Source organism: Colletotrichum destructivum, chromosome 6, assembly GCF_034447905.1.
Source record: "Colletotrichum destructivum chromosome 6, complete sequence".
Classification (NCBI taxonomy): Eukaryota; Fungi; Ascomycota; class Sordariomycetes; order Glomerellales; family Glomerellaceae; genus Colletotrichum; species Colletotrichum destructivum.
Window position 1 is genome coordinate 3332393 of NC_085901.1, and position 17759 is coordinate 3350151.

The 17759-nt window shown below is 54.5% G+C and overlaps 5 protein-coding genes across 5 annotated transcripts; 2 read left to right on the plus strand and 3 right to left on the minus strand.

Annotated features, from left to right (window-relative positions):
• The first annotated feature begins 318 nt into the window (after window positions 1-318).
• On the plus strand, window positions 319-3176 carry CDEST_10197 (Putative helicase, P-loop containing nucleoside triphosphate hydrolase, SNF2-like domain superfamily). The gene is made up of 2 exons (XM_062926355.1): window positions 319-361; window positions 413-3176. The coding sequence occupies exons 1-2, from the start codon at window positions 348-350 to the stop codon at window positions 2817-2819; spliced, it is 2421 nt and encodes an 806-aa protein (XP_062782406.1). The 5' UTR covers window positions 319-347; the 3' UTR covers window positions 2820-3176.
• Window position 3177: 1 nt separating this feature from the next.
• CDEST_10198 (Putative UDP-glucose:Glycoprotein Glucosyltransferase) lies at window positions 3178-8150 on the minus strand. The gene is made up of 3 exons (XM_062926356.1): window positions 7652-8150; window positions 6405-7578; window positions 3178-6352 (listed from the first exon to the last, which is right to left on the minus strand). The coding sequence occupies exons 1-3, from the start codon at window positions 7783-7785 to the stop codon at window positions 3188-3190; spliced, it is 4473 nt and encodes a 1490-aa protein (XP_062782407.1). The 5' UTR covers window positions 7786-8150; the 3' UTR covers window positions 3178-3187.
• A 329-nt stretch (window positions 8151-8479) lies between these two features.
• Window positions 8480-12901, plus strand: CDEST_10199 (Putative quinoprotein amine dehydrogenase, beta chain). Its single transcript, XM_062926357.1, has 6 exons — window positions 8480-8755; window positions 8830-8879; window positions 8957-9276; window positions 9339-11237; window positions 11305-12407; window positions 12463-12901. Exons 1-6 carry the CDS (start codon window positions 8726-8728, stop codon window positions 12703-12705), a joined length of 3645 nt encoding a protein of 1214 aa, XP_062782408.1. The 5' UTR covers window positions 8480-8725; the 3' UTR covers window positions 12706-12901.
• On the minus strand, window positions 12902-14315 carry CDEST_10200 (Putative proteasome component (PCI) domain, 26S proteasome non-ATPase regulatory subunit Rpn12). The gene is made up of 2 exons (XM_062926358.1): window positions 13528-14315; window positions 12902-13464 (listed from the first exon to the last, which is right to left on the minus strand). Exons 1-2 carry the CDS (start codon window positions 14089-14091, stop codon window positions 13183-13185), a joined length of 846 nt encoding a protein of 281 aa, XP_062782409.1. The 5' UTR covers window positions 14092-14315; the 3' UTR covers window positions 12902-13182.
• Window positions 14316-14965: 650 nt separating this feature from the next.
• Window positions 14966-16578, minus strand: CDEST_10201 (Putative glutathionylspermidine synthase, pre-ATP-grasp-like domain-containing protein; the record flags this gene model as incomplete). The annotated part of the gene is made up of 1 exon (XM_062926359.1): window positions 14966-16578. Exon 1 carries the CDS (start codon window positions 16382-16384, stop codon window positions 14966-14968), a length of 1419 nt encoding a protein of 472 aa, XP_062782410.1. The 5' UTR covers window positions 16385-16578.
• Between the last annotated feature and the right edge of the window lie 1181 nt (window positions 16579-17759).

Below are 17759 nucleotides of genomic sequence, written 5' to 3' on the forward strand. Positions count from 1 at the left end.
CGGGTACTATTTTCTTTCCAGGGTAACATCGGGCTATCGAAGCGTTGGGAGGCGACATGAGTGAGACAGTAGGCGGAGCACGGGCAAGCAGACCCATTCTTTCCTCTCACTACATTGGGCGCTGTTGCCTGACACACGTGCTCTAACACGTGATGACGTGTTTGAGTGGCGACGCGGGTCGAGTCGCGCTTTCCCATGTCCCCAAATCAACAACCTTGGAGCAGGAAACATCCCTCTCTCTCCATCTTCAAACGCCGCTCACTCCTCTGTTCACTGAGACGGATACACCCAACTTCTGCGCTTAATCTGCACTCGCAGGCTTGCAGAAGCTTCCATTGTGGCCCATCATGTATGCAGCAGTGTTTATCTTATCTTTCTTTCAGTTTACAAGATCTCACTGACCCCTCCATAGGACCGTCGACGTCAGCGCCACCCCGATCGCCAACAAGGAGAACATCCCGACCAAGCGATACTCTACCCCTCAATCTGTCGACAAGCTCCACAGGCCCTTTAAATGCCCCGGATCAGCGGCGAGGACTGTATCAGCCGACAGACCGGTCCGGAAGAAGAGACGGGTTGACTATAAAGGCGCCGATGGATCGACCGACGCCGACAAGCCCTACACCAATGCCGATCGACTTGCCCTTGCCAACCGCGACGCGAACAAATTCCCCGTCTTTCAGGCCAAGGATAAGTCGGCAGTTTTTCGCAAGGCCTTCTCGGTACCCCTGATCAACAAGAACTCAGGGACCTACAATCCCAATCGACCCCCTCCCACCCTTGGCCTTCGTACCGGTGCTACTTTCATCGCGAAGCCATTGCATGACCCCAGTGGCGAATTTTCGATTGTGCTGTACGACCCTACCGTAGACGACAAGCCTAAGGAGCCCGAAAAGAAGCAAGACAAGAAGGATGTCGAGGGCGAAACTAAGATCGACGCCCCTCTCGTCCACAAGAGTTTGGCCGAGATCCTAGGAATAAAGAAGAAGGTTGAAGGGGAACATCCCCGAGTTCCCGTCGTCATCGACCCGAGACTAGCCAAAGTTCTGAGGCCGCATCAAGTCGAGGGTGTCAAGTTCATGTACAGATGTGTTACTGGCATGATTGAGGAAAAGGCCAATGGCTGCATCATGGCCGACGAGATGGGTCTAGGAAAGACGCTTCAATGCATTACCCTGCTTTGGACCCTTCTCAAGCAATCACCAGAAGCTGGAAAGGGCACTATCCAAAAAGCTATTGTCGCGTGTCCTTCCAGTTTGGTCCGCAACTGGGCCAACGAATTGGTGAAATGGCTGGGCGCCGATGCCATTACGCCCTTTGCTATTGACGGAAAGGCATCGAAGGAGGAACTGACTCGTCAGCTGCGCCAATGGGCCATTGCTAGTGGCAGATCAGTAACCCGGCCAGTCATCATCGTGTCTTACGAAACCCTTCGTCTCAACGTCGAGGAGTTGAAGCACACAAAGATAGGTCTCATGTTGTGCGACGAGGGTCACCGTCTAAAGAACGGAGACAGCCAGACATTCAGTGCCCTCAACAATCTCAACGTCACACGGCGAGTCATTCTGTCCGGAACACCCATCCAGAATGACCTGTCCGAGTACTTCTCCCTCATCAGCTTCGCAAACCCGGACCTGCTCGGCACTCGTCTAGACTTCCGTAAGCGGTTCGAGCTCCCTATTCTGCGTGGTCGCGACGCCGATGCCGCCGAGGCCGAGAGGAAGAAGGGAGACGAGTGCCTTTCCGAGCTGTTAGGCATTGTGAACAAGTTCATCATTCGCCGCACCAACGACATCCTGTCCAAGTATCTGCCCGTCAAGTATGAGCACGTCGTCTTCTGCAACCTCGCCCCGTTCCAGCTCGATCTATACAACTATTTCATCACCAGCCCGGAAATCCAGGCGCTTCTCCGTGGCAAGGGCAGTCAGCCCCTCAAGGCTATCAATATCCTCAAGAAGCTGTGCAACCACCCGGATCTCCTCAACATTGCAGATGACTTGCCCGGTTCAGAGGATTGTTACCCCGATGACTACGTCCCCAAAGAAGCGCGCGGCCGAGACAGAGACGTCAAGCCTTGGTACTCGGGCAAGATGCAAGTCCTCGACCGCATGCTCGCACGCATCCGCCAGGACACCAACGACAAGATTGTCCTCATCAGCAACTACACACAGACTCTGGACCTGTTTGAGAAACTGTGTCGTTCTCGCTCCTACGGTTGCTTACGCCTGGATGGCACCATGAACGTCAACAAGCGCCAGAAGTTGGTCGACAAGTTCAACAACCCCGACGGAGAGGAGTTTGTCTTCCTCCTCAGCTCCAAGGCTGGTGGTTGTGGCCTCAATCTTATCGGCGCCAACCGACTAGTCCTTTTCGATCCCGACTGGAACCCCGCCGCAGACCAGCAGGCCCTTGCCCGTGTGTGGCGTGATGGCCAGAAGAAGGACTGCTTCGTTTACCGCTTCATCGCCACCGGAACGATCGAGGAGAAGATCTTCCAGCGCCAGTCCCACAAGCAGTCGCTGTCCAGTTGCGTCGTCGACTCCGCCGAAGATGTCGAGCGCCACTTCTCGCTCGACAGTCTTCGCGAGCTGTTCCAGTACCGCCCCGGTACAAACTCGGACACGCACGACACGTTCAAGTGTAAGCGGTGCAAGCCCGATGGCCGGCAGTATATCAAATCACCCGCCATGCTGTACGGCGACACAAGCACATGGAATCATTTCGTCAACGAGGCTTTGAAGCCGATCCAGGATCTGTTGCTGAGGCAAGAGTGCGGTGAGCCTGAGGTGTCGGCAGTGTTTCAGTACATTTCGCATTAGACGAAGAGCGTTTGTTTGCAGGCATGCATCATGGCCAATGGCGAAGTTTTGTTCCTCTTGATCTTGTTTCTACGGAGGGCTGGGAGATCGCGTCTGGTCGTGTTTCGGCGTTGATGTATTCGGATGACGATGGCGTTGCGGCGCAAAAACGCCCACTTTGCTTTACAAACCGGACTTCATCAGAGGTCCGCACAAATAGATGATTTAGCTACAAATGCCACACTTCGTACAGTTGACACATGGAGAGTGTTTCGCGTCCTCTAGAATAAAAAAACAGACATCTATGAAACTGATTTCCCTTTCCTGTCTCTAAAAATGTACAACTACACAAGAAGCCATGTCCCCTTTCCCCGCCACTGTCTAGACTTCTAAAGCTCGTCTATCACATGTGTCTTCTCCGCAGGTGGCTCCTCCCAGTTGCGGCTCTTAGTGTTCTTCTCCTCCTCAGCGCCGTCGGGCTCCTGCTGCTCGCCCTCGTCCCCGCCGCCGACCTTGTTCTCCCCCTTCTTGGTCGCCTCGACTGGCAGGCCCTTGCGCTTGCGGTCGAGGGCCGCGATCTCGTTGTCGTACACGTTCCACTCTGGCACCTGACGACGGGCGCGGTCGAGCTTGGGCTCCTTGGTTTGCGGGTTGTTGCAGAGATCGATAGTCTTTGCGTCTTTCTGGCTCTCGTCGGAACACCACGTCTCGCACCACAGCCACTCCTGCGGCAGGCTATGGATGGGGATCTGGAACTGCATGTGATTGGGCAGGTCCTGGTCGAGGTTGGCCAGACTGTTGGGGTCGGCACTGAGGGAGTGGTAGGTCTGGCGGAGGCGGTCGCCAGCAGCGAGTTCACGGAAGCGCCGGAGATCAACGACGTACAGCGCCGAGATGTGGTAGGGGTTGCCACGGAGGTAGTTAGCCCAGTAGCCCTGCTTCCAGAAGCGGAAGCCCTCCATCTCGGTGCGGGAGTCGCACATAGGTGTGAAGCCATAGGGCTTGCCTTCGAGGTCGTGGTTGACGAGACTAATCATGTCGGTGCGGACGATCTGGTCGGCATCGACAAAGATGACCTTGTCCAAGGATAGCGGAAAGAGCACGTCGAGGAAAAGGATCTTGTAACCCCAGATCTCGCGCTGTTTCTCCTTTTGCTGACGAAGCCAATGAGGCCACTTGAAGGTGACCATCTCGTACTTGAAACCATGTTCTTTGGCCATGTGAGGGATAAAGTCCTTGAACGATGGAGAGAGGAACTGCTCAATGAACCAGAACTTGACCGTGTGCTTGGTGTTCTTCATAACGCTGACCATCATGATGTTTAACATACGCTCGTAGAGGTGGCCGCTGGCGACGGAGAAGATGTTGATCTCAGCGTGCTCCTCGTCAGATGCAGATTTTTTCTTGCCCAGAATGCCTTCAGCGAACTTGAGACCGCGACCAACGATGCTCTTGTCTTCAGGCTCGGCCAGAACGTCGGCTTCTTCCTGGCCCGGCTTGCGCGACAAACGAGGATAAAGCGTCGTACCCTGGAAGTCCATCAGAACCACCTCCGTACCTTCATCGCCTGGTACGGGAGTCCACCCCCTCGCGCCAATACTATCGATCGTGTAGATATCAGAGCTTCTTCCCTGCTTGAGCTGGATGTTGTAGAAACCCGGGTTGGCCTTGAACTGGAAGTACCCGAGGTTGGCCATGATGATGGTATCCGCGAAGTGAGGCTCCTTCTCGGTGCCCAAGACAAGCTGTGCACCGCGGGGGGGCTGTGACTGCCCGCCCTCGCGGGAGTGTCCTTCTATGAGGATGCTTTCAAGCTCATACGATGCGTGGACATTCGACTTGATGGAGCTCAACTTGATATTGTCCGGGTCGTGCAGCGAGACTTTGGGCGCTACCAACCATGACGGAGGTACATCCATACCGGCATTGAGAAGAGCCTCGGAGGGGAGGCCTTTGAAAGATGCTTCGAGTGCCCGCACCTTACCGGTCTCATCGAAGCTCGGCTCAGACTCCAGAACATATCGGAAGAATCTCTTAACGGGCAACTCGTCAATCTTATCCTTTGGGTTGAGGAAAAGCTTCAAATACACGCCGTCCAGTTCGGAGACAACCTTCAAAATGGGTGCCCATCGCTGGGCCTGCTCACTGGCAGGGTTCAGAACACCTACTATGTGAATGCTTGAGGTCTCCGGGTTTCCGATTTCGATAGCTGTATAACTTGAGCTCCAGGTATCATGGGCGCTGACGCGAAGAGACGGCGCAGACTCAAAGATGCCGGCAGGCAGATCAGAGATAGTCGAGATTGCAGTCACCGACGTAACCTTGGCAGCGGCCAGAGGTCCAGAGATTTTTTCAGTCAGACCAAGCTCATCCACCGCTGCATAAACGGGGAGAATGCGGGCCTTCTGTTCGAACTCCAGGAGGTACTGGAAGTCGTCGGCTTGAAAGGACTCAGCCTCGGTGAAGGGTCCAACCACCCGTCCGTTAAGGATGAGAACGTTGGAACCGGGTTTGATGGCAGCGAAAGACAGGAACTCGTTGAGGGCTGCTGTGAAGATTCCGTCCGGCTCACCGGCAGCATTGTCAAGTATGCTCCTTATTTCGGAAAGAGACTCGGCCTCTGTAAACTTATCGCCGCCATTCTTCAGTGCCGCATTTACAGCGGAAGCCGAAGCTGGTGTCAAGGGATTGTAGACAACATCCAAGCGAACGCCAGGGTTGTTTCGGCGGAACGCCAAAGCTGAGACAAGAAGATTGGCTCCCTCATCAGATGTAAAGTCACCCACGACAGTCAAGACCGCCCAGTTCTCCTTGGTAGATTCAGAAAACGCCTCAATGACTGGGACCTTTCCAAAGAGGCTGTCATGCTCGGTGTAAATCTTGTTGACGTCCAAAATCTTGAGAGACTTGTCATCTTCCGGGTAAATGTAGGTATTGCGGCGCTTGACGGCCTTTTCAAGAAAGAAGTCGGGAACCCATCCTTCCTCATCAATCATGCCAAGATAGACAGCTCGCTGGATTGACTGCAAGTCATTCGTAGCTTTCATACTCATGGCCTGCAGCCAATTATTCTCACGTGGGACTGGAATGCCGTTGATAAAGACGGGCGGGATAGGGGTGTTTGCGTTCAATCTCTTTGCCCATTTTTGAGCAAGCTCCACCACGTTGTCGAGCTCCTCAGACCGCAGCACATCGTCAAAGGGGAGCAGCTTGGAGTCCGGAAGTGCTTCGCGATCCCTAGTTGCCTTCTCGAAGACGCTCTGGTCCGGTTTCTCGGTCTTGGAGTCCTGCATGGCAGCATCCAGATAATCGATGAACGCCTCCAAGCCGTAGTTGTCGAGGAGGTAGTAAAGAACCTTGCTGATTCCAACAGCATCCTCAGTCGGCGTCAAAGGGACGAGACCGAACCGGATCGGCAATTTTCGCTGGATGAAAGAGTTGAGCTGAGCCACCACATTGAGATCCTCGATTTTGGAGAAGTCGACAGGGACGATGAGGTTGAAGATATCCCGCTTAATGGGAGGTAGCTGACCGGGGTAGACACGCTGGAGAAGCTGGGATGGATTAGCAAACTGGCAATCAGTAGAAGAGTAAGTCAACACTTACCGACATCAACTGGTCAGGGAAATCCTTGTACCGCTCATCTTTTTCAAGGTCGTTGAGAAACATGATAACCTTTTCCTCCTCTAAATCGTCTGTCCAGTCAAAGCGTGGAGGCTCCTCGTCGGCCTTCGACTCAGCGACCTTGGGATGGCCAAGAAGAGATACTGCCTGGCCTGCAGTGAAACCAAGATCACGCACGCCGTCGATAAGCTTGCGTTCGCGTCGAAGCAGGTCAATGATTGTAAAGGCCTCGATCTGCCGCTCAATAAGCTGCACTCCATTCATCCACAGAACGTTCATGCCGCTGGGAACAAGTTGCTGTCGGTTCAGTTGGTGTTCGGCAAGGAAATCGGAAGAGACGTTGTGAGCAGCAATTGACGTCGAGAACTTGGGGAAGTCCTGCGTCAGTCGAAGCAGAGCTTCAAAGGGGTTCTGGCTCTGCATAACAAAAGATGCGGCCTTGAGACCAAGCTCCTGGAGTTCGGACTTTGCCAAAGGCTTCAGGTCAGCCACTTCACCAGCGGCATCGAGAACCTCTTCGGCATTGACGACTTTTTGCGATTCGTCGTGATGTGCCTCTCGGTCATCTATGACAATATAATCAGTTCGCTTTAAGGCCAGCTCAACTCCATATCCGCTGACAGGCAGAGCTTCTTCGTAGCTGCCGGCGCGCTTCGTGTAGCGAAGACGGTATTCGATCTCACCGCTGCGAGCCTTCTGTACCAAGATGCTGTGGAAAGGGCCAAAAGCAGACGAAGTTGGGTCGGCGTATAATATAGTCTCACTGCCCGATCCCAAGACCCGATCAAAGGGCAGGACCTTTGCCCCGTCCAAAGACGACGCCTTCGGGGTGTCTAACGCCGGGGTGCAGTATTGCTTTCCTCCCAGCTCCGCCCAGACTTCGCAGCCATCCGGAGCATCGGATCCGAGCTTGGGCTCAACAGCAGTTCGGTAGTATTGGTAGTGAGCTTCGATCCGGGGTGCAGCGGTCCTCAAGGACAGAGCCAGCTTGAAAGTGGAGAGCGCCTCAGGAGCAGTAATGTGGCCATCATCATTGAGAATGTGGAGGAATCTGTCGTAGACTTCCTTGTCGGTCTTAGCTTCATTGAAGTATCCGCCAGCGATGCGATCGAGAAGGGGGAAGTATGCGGTTGCATTTTCGCCCGCGGCAGTCTCGCTAAGGGACAAAGGTTAGCCGAACTGGACAGACAAAATCGAAGGTGTTCCGAGTCCAAGACAATGCGGCTTACAGCAACTCGAGGAGGTAAGGCCCAGACGGGAAGGCAGCCTTCATGTCCACCGTCACCGACGGAACGGCAATGACATTAACGGCTGTCCACAGAGTCAGGGCGAAGCCCATTGGCAACCGGGACATGCGCATCATTGCGAAGGAGGATTTGCAACGGCCGGCGCAAGGCTGTCCTCCGAAATCGTGGTTGCTTTCAGTCGATGTGTGTGAGAGGACAAGAAAGTCGTGTTTTGGGTAGTAGGGATGGTAAGTTTCGAGAAGCGCAGGAAGCTAAGCTACTTCTTGAAGTTCCTCGAGGTCAGGAAAGAGACAGCGGCGCCTATGTGTCTGTGGTGTTTTATCGCCTCTGTCGCATGGTTGTTGCCAACTTACTGGCAGAATGCTTGGAGGGGTCCCAGAATTCGGGTAGACTACTCAGGTTCCTTGCTGTAGGTAGGTAAGTACCTCTTCTTCGCAGGTGTAAGTGCACGTTTGCCGCCTTCTGAACACATTGACAAAAGAGCTGTATCAAAGAGGACTAGCGCCGCCCGCCCCAGGGGATCTTAGGTCCACGGGGAAGCAGTCAAGGACGGCAGAAAACGGACCTGCTGGAGGGGCAGCTGCTTATGTCATCCTAGGCAGTTCCACACGTCTCTTGGGGTCCTGAACTGGAGCAGTCAGGCAGGGAGGTTTTGCAAGGGAGGACGAGGTTTGAAGGGGGTGGACGACGGGCGGTGAAGACACGGAGGCCGGCAGAACTCTGATGCGGGAGCTCCTGTCAATCGGCACCATTGGGACCCACAAGGTAACCCACACTTTACAGATGGCCACGAAGCGGAATTGTTACTAGGGGCTCTGAGACGAGGAAGTGGCCTTTACGTATCTCTACCTTGCCGCCTCGGATACTTCTACGCATCCAACCCCTTCACCGCGCCCTCTCTTCGTGACCCGTGAATGTCACTATCCTCCTCGACTCCAGCTGCAACCTTTCGTGGTCGGTAAGCTGGCCTGCACTCGAATCCCATTCCCTCCAGAGGTGCCGCCCGTTTCCTCTTTTGCTGGTTGCTAGCAGCTCCGGCTTCACCTCCCCGCCAAAATGCAGGCCTCCTCGGGCATGTTGACCAAGGTATGCCTCCGTCCCCTCGGCGCATTGGGTCGAGTATCTTATTGCATGCACTCGATTGCTCACGTAGGATACAGTTCGAGTCCAAGTCCTCGCGCGCCAAGGGCATCGCCTTCCATCCCAAGAGGTGAGCGACCTTGCAGCCCACAGCTTCCCATCTTATCTCCAAGTGTTCCTGCCCCCTTGCTGACGCACATCTTCTAGACCATGGATCCTCGTCGCGCTTCACTCCTCCACCATCCAGCTCTGGGACTACCGCATGGGAACATTGATCGATCGATTCGAGGAACACGATGGCCCTGTTCGAGGAATTGATTTCCACAAGACGCAGCCCCTCTTCGTGTCGGGAGGCGACGACTACAAGATCAAGGTCTGGTCTTACCAGACCCGCCGATGCCTCTTCACATTGAACGGACATCTCGACTACGTCCGCACCGTTTTCTTCCATCACGAGCTGCCATGGATCCTGTCCGCCTCTGATGACCAGACCATCAGGATATGGAACTGGCAAAATCGCTCCTTGAGTGCGCCCATTCCCCATGAGCCCGTTAACGCGCTTGAGGACTGACTGACCTTGCTCTTGCAGTCTGCACAATGACAGGACACAACCACTACGCCATGTGCGCTCAGTTCCATCCCAAGGAGGACCTCATCGTCTCCGCCTCTCTCGACCAGTCCGTCCGCGTCTGGGACATTTCCGGCTTGCGCAAGAAGCACTCGGCACCCACATCGATGACTTTCGAAGACCAGGTCGCCCGCTCGAACCAGAACCAGGCCGATATGTTTGGTAACACCGACGCCGTTGTCAAGTTCGTGTTGGAAGGCCATGACCGTGGTGTGAACTGGGTTGCGTTCCATCCCACCATGCCCCTCATTGTCTCTGCTGGCGACGACAGGCTTGTCAAGCTTTGGCGCATGAGCGAGACCAAGGCTTGGGAGGTCGATACTTGCAGGGGGCATTTCCAGAACGCATCTGGCTGCTTATTCCACCCCCACCAAGACCTGATCCTCTCCGTCGGCGAAGACAAGACCATCCGCGTTTGGGACCTCAACAAGCGCACCGCTGTTCAATCATTCAAGCGCGAGAACGACCGATTCTGGGTCATAGCTGCCCACCCCGAGATCAACTTGTTCGCCGCTGGCCACGACAATGGCGTTATGGTCTTCAAGCTCGAGAGAGAGAGACCGGCATCTTCGGTGTACCAGAACAACCTCTTCTACATCACTAAGGAGAAGCACGTCAAATCGTACGACTTCCAGAAGAGCATTGAGAGCCCGACTCTCCTGTCACTCAAGAAGCTTGGCAGCCCCTGGACCCCGCCGCGAACTCTTTCCTACAACCCTGCTGAGCGCTCCGTGCTTGTTACATCTCCCTCAGACAGCGGGTCTTACGAGTTGATTAACCTCCCTCGCGATGGATCCGGTGCGATCGAGCCTACGGAGTCGAAGCGTGGCCAGGGCAACTCGGCCATCTTCGTCGCCCGCAACCGTTTTGCCGTTTTGAACACCTCCAGCCAGACAATCGACATCAAGGACTTGTCCAACAACACGACTCGGTCCTTCAAGCCTCCTGTCGGAACGAGCGATATCTACTTCGGTGGTACTGGCAACCTCCTCATCATCACCCCGACAGCTGTTCATCTCTACGACATCCAGCAAAAGAAGAGCGTTGCCGAGCTGGCAGTCAACGGTGTCAAGTACGTGGTCTGGTCGAATGATGGTCTCTACGCCGCTCTCCTGAGCAAGCACAACGTTACCATTGTCACAAAGGCACTTGAGCAGGTTAGCACTCTGCATGAGACTATCCGCATCAAGAGCGCAACTTGGGATGACGCTGGTGTTCTGCTGTACTCGACTCTCAACCATATCAAGTATACGCTCCTCAACGGCGACAACGGCATCGTCCGCACTCTCGACCAGACTGTTTACCTGGTCCGTGTCAAGGGCCGCAATGTGTACTGCCTGGACAGAGCGGCAAAACCTAAGGTTCTTCACGTTGACCCGACCGAGTACCGATTCAAGCTTGCGCTAGTTAAGCGAAACTACGAGGAGATGCTTCACATCATTCAGAACTCCAGTCTCGTCGGTCAATCCATCATCTCCTACCTCCAGAAGAAGGGCTACCCCGAAATTGCTCTCCAGTTTGTGCAAGACCCCACGACCCGCTTCGAGCTCGCCATCGAGTGCGGAAACCTTGATGTTGCCGTTGAGATGGCCAAGGAGCTGGACCGCCCTAAGCTGTGGCAAAGACTGAGCGCGGAAGCTTTGGCCCATGGCAACCATCAAGTCGTCGAGATGGCCTACCAAAAGCTGAAGCAGTTCGACAAGCTCTCCTTTTTGTACCTGTCTACTGGTGACCACTCCAAACTTGCTCGCATGGCCAAGATCGCCGAGCACCGCGGTGACTTCACTGCAAGGTTCCAGAACGCCCTGTTCCTCGGCGAGGTTGAAGACCGAATCCAGATGTTTAAGGAAATTGATCTTTGTAAGCTGAAGCCGCACACAGTTTTTCTCTTGTTTTATTTATTTTCTACAAAGCTAACAAACTCTAGACCCGTTGGCGTATATGACCGCTAAATCTCATGGCCTTGAGGAGGAGTGCCAAGCCATTCTTGAGGCAACTGGTCTCACGGAGGAGCAGCTTGAAACCCCGACGATCGGAGAGGCGCTGACGCCACCGAAGCCTGTGGTACCCACATTCAAAGCCAACTGGCCCACAAAGGCGACCTCGCAATCGGTATTTGAGAAGGCTCTGTTGGGCCAAGTTGAGGGCCTGTCTTTGGATGACGCGCCTGCCGCTGCCAATGGCTTCGACGATGCCGCCGAAGACGACGGCGCTGTCAAGAAGAACGGCAACCTTATCGATGTCGACGATGAAGAGGATGCCGCAGGCTGGGATCTGGGCGATGATGTCGTTCCCGAGATCGAGGGCGACTTCGTGAATGTTGACAGCGCAGAGGCAGGGGGTGCTGGCAGCAGCGAGGCCGATCTTTGGGCTCGCAACTCCCCTCTTGCCGTAGATCATGTTGCGGGTGGCTCGTTCGAGTCGGCAATGCAACTGCTCAACAGACAAGTGGGAGCCGTCAACTTTGCACCCTTGAAGCCTCGCTTCCTTGAAGTTTACCAGGCATCAAAAACATATCTGCCGGCCTCTGCTAATCTTCCTCCGTTGGTCAACTACGTGCGGCGCACGATTGACGAGACGGACCCTAGAAAGGTGCTGCCGATTGTACCTCGCGACCTCGAGTTCCTCGCTACCAACGACCTTCAGCAGGGGTACAACTCTATGAAGACGAACAAACTCGAGGATGGTCTCAAAGTCTTCAAGGGCATCCTTCACGCCATCCTCATCAACGCCGTGTCCAGCGAAAGCGAGGTGGCCGAGGCCAAGAAACTCATCACATCCGCCAGCGAGTATGCTGTGGCTATGGAGATTGAGCTCAGCCGTCGCCAGCTTGGCACCACGGGCGAGCAACTCAAGCGCGGTCTTGAGCTCTCTGCCTATTTCACCATCCCCAAGATCGAGGTTCCCCACCGACAGCTTGCCCTGCACAACGCGATGCAGCTCGCGATAAGGAACAAGAACTACGGATCAGCCCTCAGCTTCGCCAACCGCATCATTGCCAACGGCGGCTCGAGCAAGCTGACGGAGAACGTGAGTGCAGAATCATTCCCTAGTTCAATGCGTCAACCGCTGACTTTCGATACAGGCCAAGAAGGCAAAGGCGCAATGCGAGCGTAACCCCTCGGATGCCATTGAGATTGAATTTGACCAGTTTGCCGAGTTTGACGTCTGCGCGGCAAGCCACACACCCATCTACAGCGGTACTGCATACGAGGAGTGCGCCTTCGACGGTTCCAAATACCACAGCAAGTACAAAGGCAGCGTCTGCAAGGTTTGCGAGGTCTGCGAGATTGGTAAGCACGGCAGTGGCCTGAAGCTCTTCGCGTAAAGAGCCAGAATAATGGTTTCTCACCCATGTGGGATGGGAAAGCTGCAGAAAGTTGCAGTGCGCTCGGTCAGACGGGGCTGTTGGTCTTGGGAAAAGTTTACAGTAGACAGGCTGGAGTGCCTGATGAAAATCCCAGGCTTTTGATTGTTAGCAATAGTTTGTGGGAGACGAATATATGGCATCACTTGATCAAGCAATGCGTGCGCGTTTGAAAGCAGCGATCGACCTATTTTGTGCGTACATTTATCTGTTCGCTGTCTGATCTGCGCAGCCCAGAAACAAGTTTACAGTTTGGTCAACTGGCTACAAAAGAGGTTTCGATCAATGACATGGTTCCCGATGCAGGTGGACATTACTCATGGGGGGGTCGTAAATGCCAAGCTTGGATTCCAGTTTCCGTGGCCCTTGTTCATGGTCTATCGCATGATATTAATACAGTTAACAACGCCGCCTTCGCCACCCCGTTGTCTTCTCTATCTACACGATGGTCTCGAGTTCCCTCGCGTAGCCGAGGGTGTTCTCTATCACCATCTGGCTCATTTCTTTATCGGTAGTACCGTCCTCGGCGGCGACACCCTCCGCGGTATCGGGGAAGAAGATCTGACCGTCCTTCAGAATCCAACCGCGTTGTTGGGCGAATGAAATGACGTCGCCCTCGGAGTCGAGAAAGAGCAGCGACTTTGCGGAGCTGATGGGCAGACTCGGATAGGCGCGCTCGCTGCTCGAGGCGATTTCGGAGCGGATTTGGAACGTGAGAATCTGGCGGTACAATTGTTAGCACCACACAACGCTTTCTAAGTAGACGACGGGAAGTTGATATACCTCTGAAAAGACCCCGTACTCCTCGCTCGGCACCTCACGGCTCTTGAGAGCGTTCCATACGCGGTCGTAGCTCCCCTCCATCAACCACCTCTCGAGACGGATGGGGTAGCCGAGGTACTTGTCACCCTCCACGGCGCTGCTGTCGCCACCACCCTCGCGGTTAGCGAGGCTCTCGAGCTCCGAATGAAACTCTGCGTAGCGACCCTGGGTGAGGAGCAGGAGCAGGTAGAGGCCGGTAACCTTGTTGCGGTCGGCCAAGTTGGGCGGAAGGAGGTTGGAGGGGAGCTCGTAGAAGGGCTGGAGCTGCTGAACGTAGCGGGTGAAGGCGTCCGGGTTCTTTGCGCGGATGGAGGCGAGGGCGCCGTGCTCGTACGTCTCGCGGGCGAGGGCGAGGAGCTGGGGCGACGTCTGTTGCTGTGCGGGGCCGGATGACGGGGTGAGTGCGTTGAGCTGGAGGAGGTGAAGCTTGGCCTTGGAGAGGAGGGCAGAGGATTCAGCGTAGGGCAGGGAGGAGCCCTTGCCGCGGAGCTGGGTGAGAACTTGTTGGAGGTTGCGTTCGGCCATGTTGGGCTTGCTGCTGGGGATGCCGGCTGCGGGGTGTGTATGTGTTTGGAAGCTCTGGCGACGGCGGCAATGGACGTCGGAAACTATCAGAGAGAGTGTTGATCTGTCAACCAAAGTTGATATTTCCCGAGAAAAACACGCTGTGATGGTTGATGTCGAGTGATATCGTGAAGTTAACGGGTGTGATGTTGATCGTGATTGTTGGTGGTGGTGCTTGGCTTCGCAGGCTGAGAGGCTGACGAAAGGCACCGTCAAGCTAGAAAGGTCCGTGCCGGGGTCGTCCTCCCACTGATGCGCTAGGCTGTTGAGAGCCTAGCCCGCCTTGAGCTGCTGGTCACCATGGTTGAAAGCATCTGCTGAGTAAGGAAGGTGGTGAGTGAATGTCACGTGTCGCGGAACTCGGACACTCCGACGTGCTCGGAGTCTCCAGGCCAACATTCGCGGTGCGACGAAGCTACCCATAATTGTTTCAAACTTGAACTTGTTTCCTTCTGACAATTGATGAGGGAAAGCCGACAAGCTGCTGAAATACCGTGCCGTCAGCTTATTCTTCTATCGGCCTCCGTCTGACCTCTGCAGCGGTTGACTTCTTCGGTTGACAGCCGTTGACTATCATTTCAGCCCCCCTACGCCTATGAAATGCGAAGGCCTATATGTCATATCGACAACAGATGCATGCATAGAGAAAGCCTCACATTGTAGGCGGCCTCACTTGGAAACTGTTCCGTCAACCGCCGTCGCGCTTTGTCGCCCATAGCTTAGGAGGGAGGGCTTCCGGAATATAGTTTTCGACGCAAGATGTAAGGTAAGATGAAAGCGGTGTGGTTCTTGACTTGGGGGTCAATTCCGCGCTTCAGTGAACTAGAAAGCCTCGCTAGATTACAACTCTCTTGATATAACTGATCAAATCGTTCTCCCCACCCTCATCGAACTGATCATGGAGCGCATCGACTCTAAGCGCCAGTTCGATTCCGTCTTCATCAGGAACTGTCTGCCGCTGGTAGTTGACGGGCCCATCCTCAATGGAATGTGGAATAAATACCGAGGCGTTGGTGGTCACCGGCGACTCGTCCTCGCGGATTCCCATCCCCGCTATTTCGCCGTCGATCATCCAGAGACCAAGCACGGGATAATGCGACTTGTCCTGTGCATCCTTGAACTCGGGCGGTAACGCAAGCTCCTGCACGACATATCCCTCTGCTCCGTACACTCCCGCAGACTCATCCTGTATCACCTTGCCGTTGTCCTTCAGCACGATATCGACACCTTCACGTGCGAAGATGGGCTTGCGTGCAAAGCTGGTCAGCGAAGCAGGTGCCTCGCCGTCGAAGTACGCCGGGAGCAACCACTTGGACCGCGGATCATCCTTGAACAGGTCCCAGAGGATCGCCAGGAGCGACTTGTTGCTCCACAGCATCCTATACGGCGACTCGATCCAGACAGTCCCGCCGATGTAATTTCCCTCATCGTCGCGCTTGCCGATGTTGTCCATGTCTTTGAAGCACGCTTCTGCGAACTGCTGTTCGACCATATACTCCCACGGGTAGAGCTTGAAGATGACGTCAATGTGGTTGCCCTGCATGTCGTAGAAGCGTTCGTCCTTAGTAGACAGGGAGATCTCCTCCATAGACATGGCTTTAGTGGACCAGCCCGCCTGTTCGCATGTGTCCATTAGGAGCATCGTGTTCATAGCATCCTCGCCTGTGGGGTCGCCTTCGCCAACAGCAAAGTAGACGGTTGGCTTATGGCCAAGCTCTTTTTCAATAAGCGTAAGGTTGCGCTTCCATCCTTCAATCAATGCCTCAGTTAGGTTGTTAAACTGGTCGTTGCCGTGGCCGGTCTGCTCGAGCCACAGCCACTGGATGGAAGCCGCCTCGACGAGGGTCGTGGGCGTGTCCGCGTTGAACTCGTAAAACCTCGGCACACGCAGTCTCGGGTCTGGGTGGTTGAGGCCCCCGAAGCAGACATCGAAGCGCCCGTAGATGCTGCCCCAGGCGGGCTCGCGGTCCCACGATTCCTTGATCTGCTTGAGCGCAAAAGCGGGGACCGCCATCTTGCTGGTGATAACGTCCGGGTGCCCGACGAGGTATTCGGCCGCCTCGCAACACATGTCAAAAACGTCCTTGGCGGCGTGCTCGAGGAGTGTAATTTCCTCGAGCGTGAAGGAGTAGTATCGGTCGTCCGGCCAGTAGGGCTCCGAGGCGTCGGACGGGACGAGGTCGGCGAAGACCAAGCCTTGGCTCTGCACGAGACGCGTGGAGTTGCTCCTCTTCTCCACGGGGACACGACGCATTTTGCCTTGGATTGGTTTTCTTTCTCTTTGGGTTTCCTTGTTGAGTGCTGATGTGGGCGTGTTCAGTAGGGGCCTTGGCGGGGGTGATGAGTATTTTGGAAGAACACAAGAAACTTAAATGGGAAGAACAGGACCAGTAAATTATGTCCTTGGCGAATTGCTTGCCGAGTCGGAGTTATCCTGTTCACTTCAGGCCTCCAAGGCCATTCGCCATTCACCAGGCGGAAATCTAAGTTCGGACGATCTGGGGACTATCTTAATGCGAATATTGCCGGTCACCTATGGTCTGTTACTCGATCCCTGAACCCTGAGAGACACGTTATCAAGACGACACACACGGTGCATAAAATCAGTTGACAGCACGTTGTTCTTGAGCCGACAGCCTCATCGAGTTTTCAAATTCCGCTACAAAGAGGCCTAAATTCAGCCTTGCGTCATACTCGACTTGAACGTAGACGGGCAGCAGTAAAGCAGGTTAATCTGGCTTGAGATGCCACAATCCTCTTATTGCAAGCCATCCAGGACCATGTCATCGATGAACATGATAAAGGTGATTCCTTGGAATTCACGGAGGTTATACTTCACCTCTGTGACCAAATGGATGTCGTGAGGGTTGGTTCAACTCATAAAGATGGGCGCTTTTGTTTGCCGTCTTGGGGTAGAAGAACCTAACCCTGCGCCGCGAGTCGTGGCGACCGGAATATTTCGAGATGCTCCCAGTTTTGCTTGTATGATTCAACACTTGGCAGGTCGACGAGCTAGAACTTTATTGTAAGTGCCAGCACTGTATGGCGACAAACCGAGCAATCTTGGACTGCTGACCCCATGACAGAAACTGAATCTGACTACCAGCCTGTCCGCTCGTGTGTCGGTCATCGTACAGCAAGTTTGAAGTGTATTTCAGCAGACAGTAATTGCTGGTTAAGCTTTGTGAAGCAAAGAATGACTTCTTCGCCAATTAGTTAGCCCGATAGTTGGGGCCCGTAAAAGGTCAAGCCGAGAGCATAGTTAGTTGCTGCCGATCCGATGTGTACGATCAGTGTAATCGGCTAACGGAGTTACAGCTGGATGGCTGAATGTGTACACAACTGATAATTTAATGATGTCGTTGCAAGGTTGACCTTAGGCGTCACCCACCAACTTCACAAGAGCCACTAAAGGCATCAGATTTCCGAGCAGTTGTCATGGCCGCCGATTGGGGGGTTTCGAAACTTGAAACTGGCCGTTCTCCCCCTTCTCAACACTTCCAAATGTTTCCGTCTTCCTCACAGTTGGGTACTTCTCTGGCCCCGCCCCCATTTCACTCTGAAGCTTATTCTACTTGCGGAACAGAATGCCGTCGGCGTTGGGCAGTGTTATCTTCAGAGCCTGCAAC

What these genes read in the sequence shown, in the direction of transcription:
- CDEST_10200 (XM_062926358.1), bottom strand. Translation starts at nt 14,091, where the DNA reads ATGGCCGAACGCAACCTCCAACAAGTTCTCACCCAGCTCCGCGGCAAG. An exon ending in AGTACGGGGTCTTTTCAGAG is followed by an intron (nt 13,465 to 13,527) that starts GTATATCAACTT and finishes TTGTACCGCCAG; the next exon opens with ATTCTCACGTTCCAAATCCG.
- CDEST_10199 (XM_062926357.1), top strand. Translation starts at nt 8,726, where the DNA reads ATGCAGGCCTCCTCGGGCATGTTGACCAAG. An exon ending in ATCGCCTTCCATCCCAAGAG is followed by an intron (nt 8,880 to 8,956) that starts GTGAGCGACCTT and finishes CACATCTTCTAG; the next exon opens with ACCATGGATCCTCGTCGCGC. An exon ending in CTGGCAAAATCGCTCCTTGA is followed by an intron (nt 9,277 to 9,338) that starts GTGCGCCCATTC and finishes TTGCTCTTGCAG; the next exon opens with TCTGCACAATGACAGGACAC.
- CDEST_10198 (XM_062926356.1), bottom strand. Translation starts at nt 7,785, where the DNA reads ATGATGCGCATGTCCCGGTTGCCAATGGGCTTCGCCCTGACTCTGTGG. An exon ending in CCTTACCTCCTCGAGTTGCT is followed by an intron (nt 7,579 to 7,651) that starts GTAAGCCGCATT and finishes TTTGTCCCTTAG; the next exon opens with CGAGACTGCCGCGGGCGAAA. An exon ending in TCCCTGACCAGTTGATGTCG is followed by an intron (nt 6,353 to 6,404) that starts GTAAGTGTTGAC and finishes AATCCATCCCAG; the next exon opens with CTTCTCCAGCGTGTCTACCC.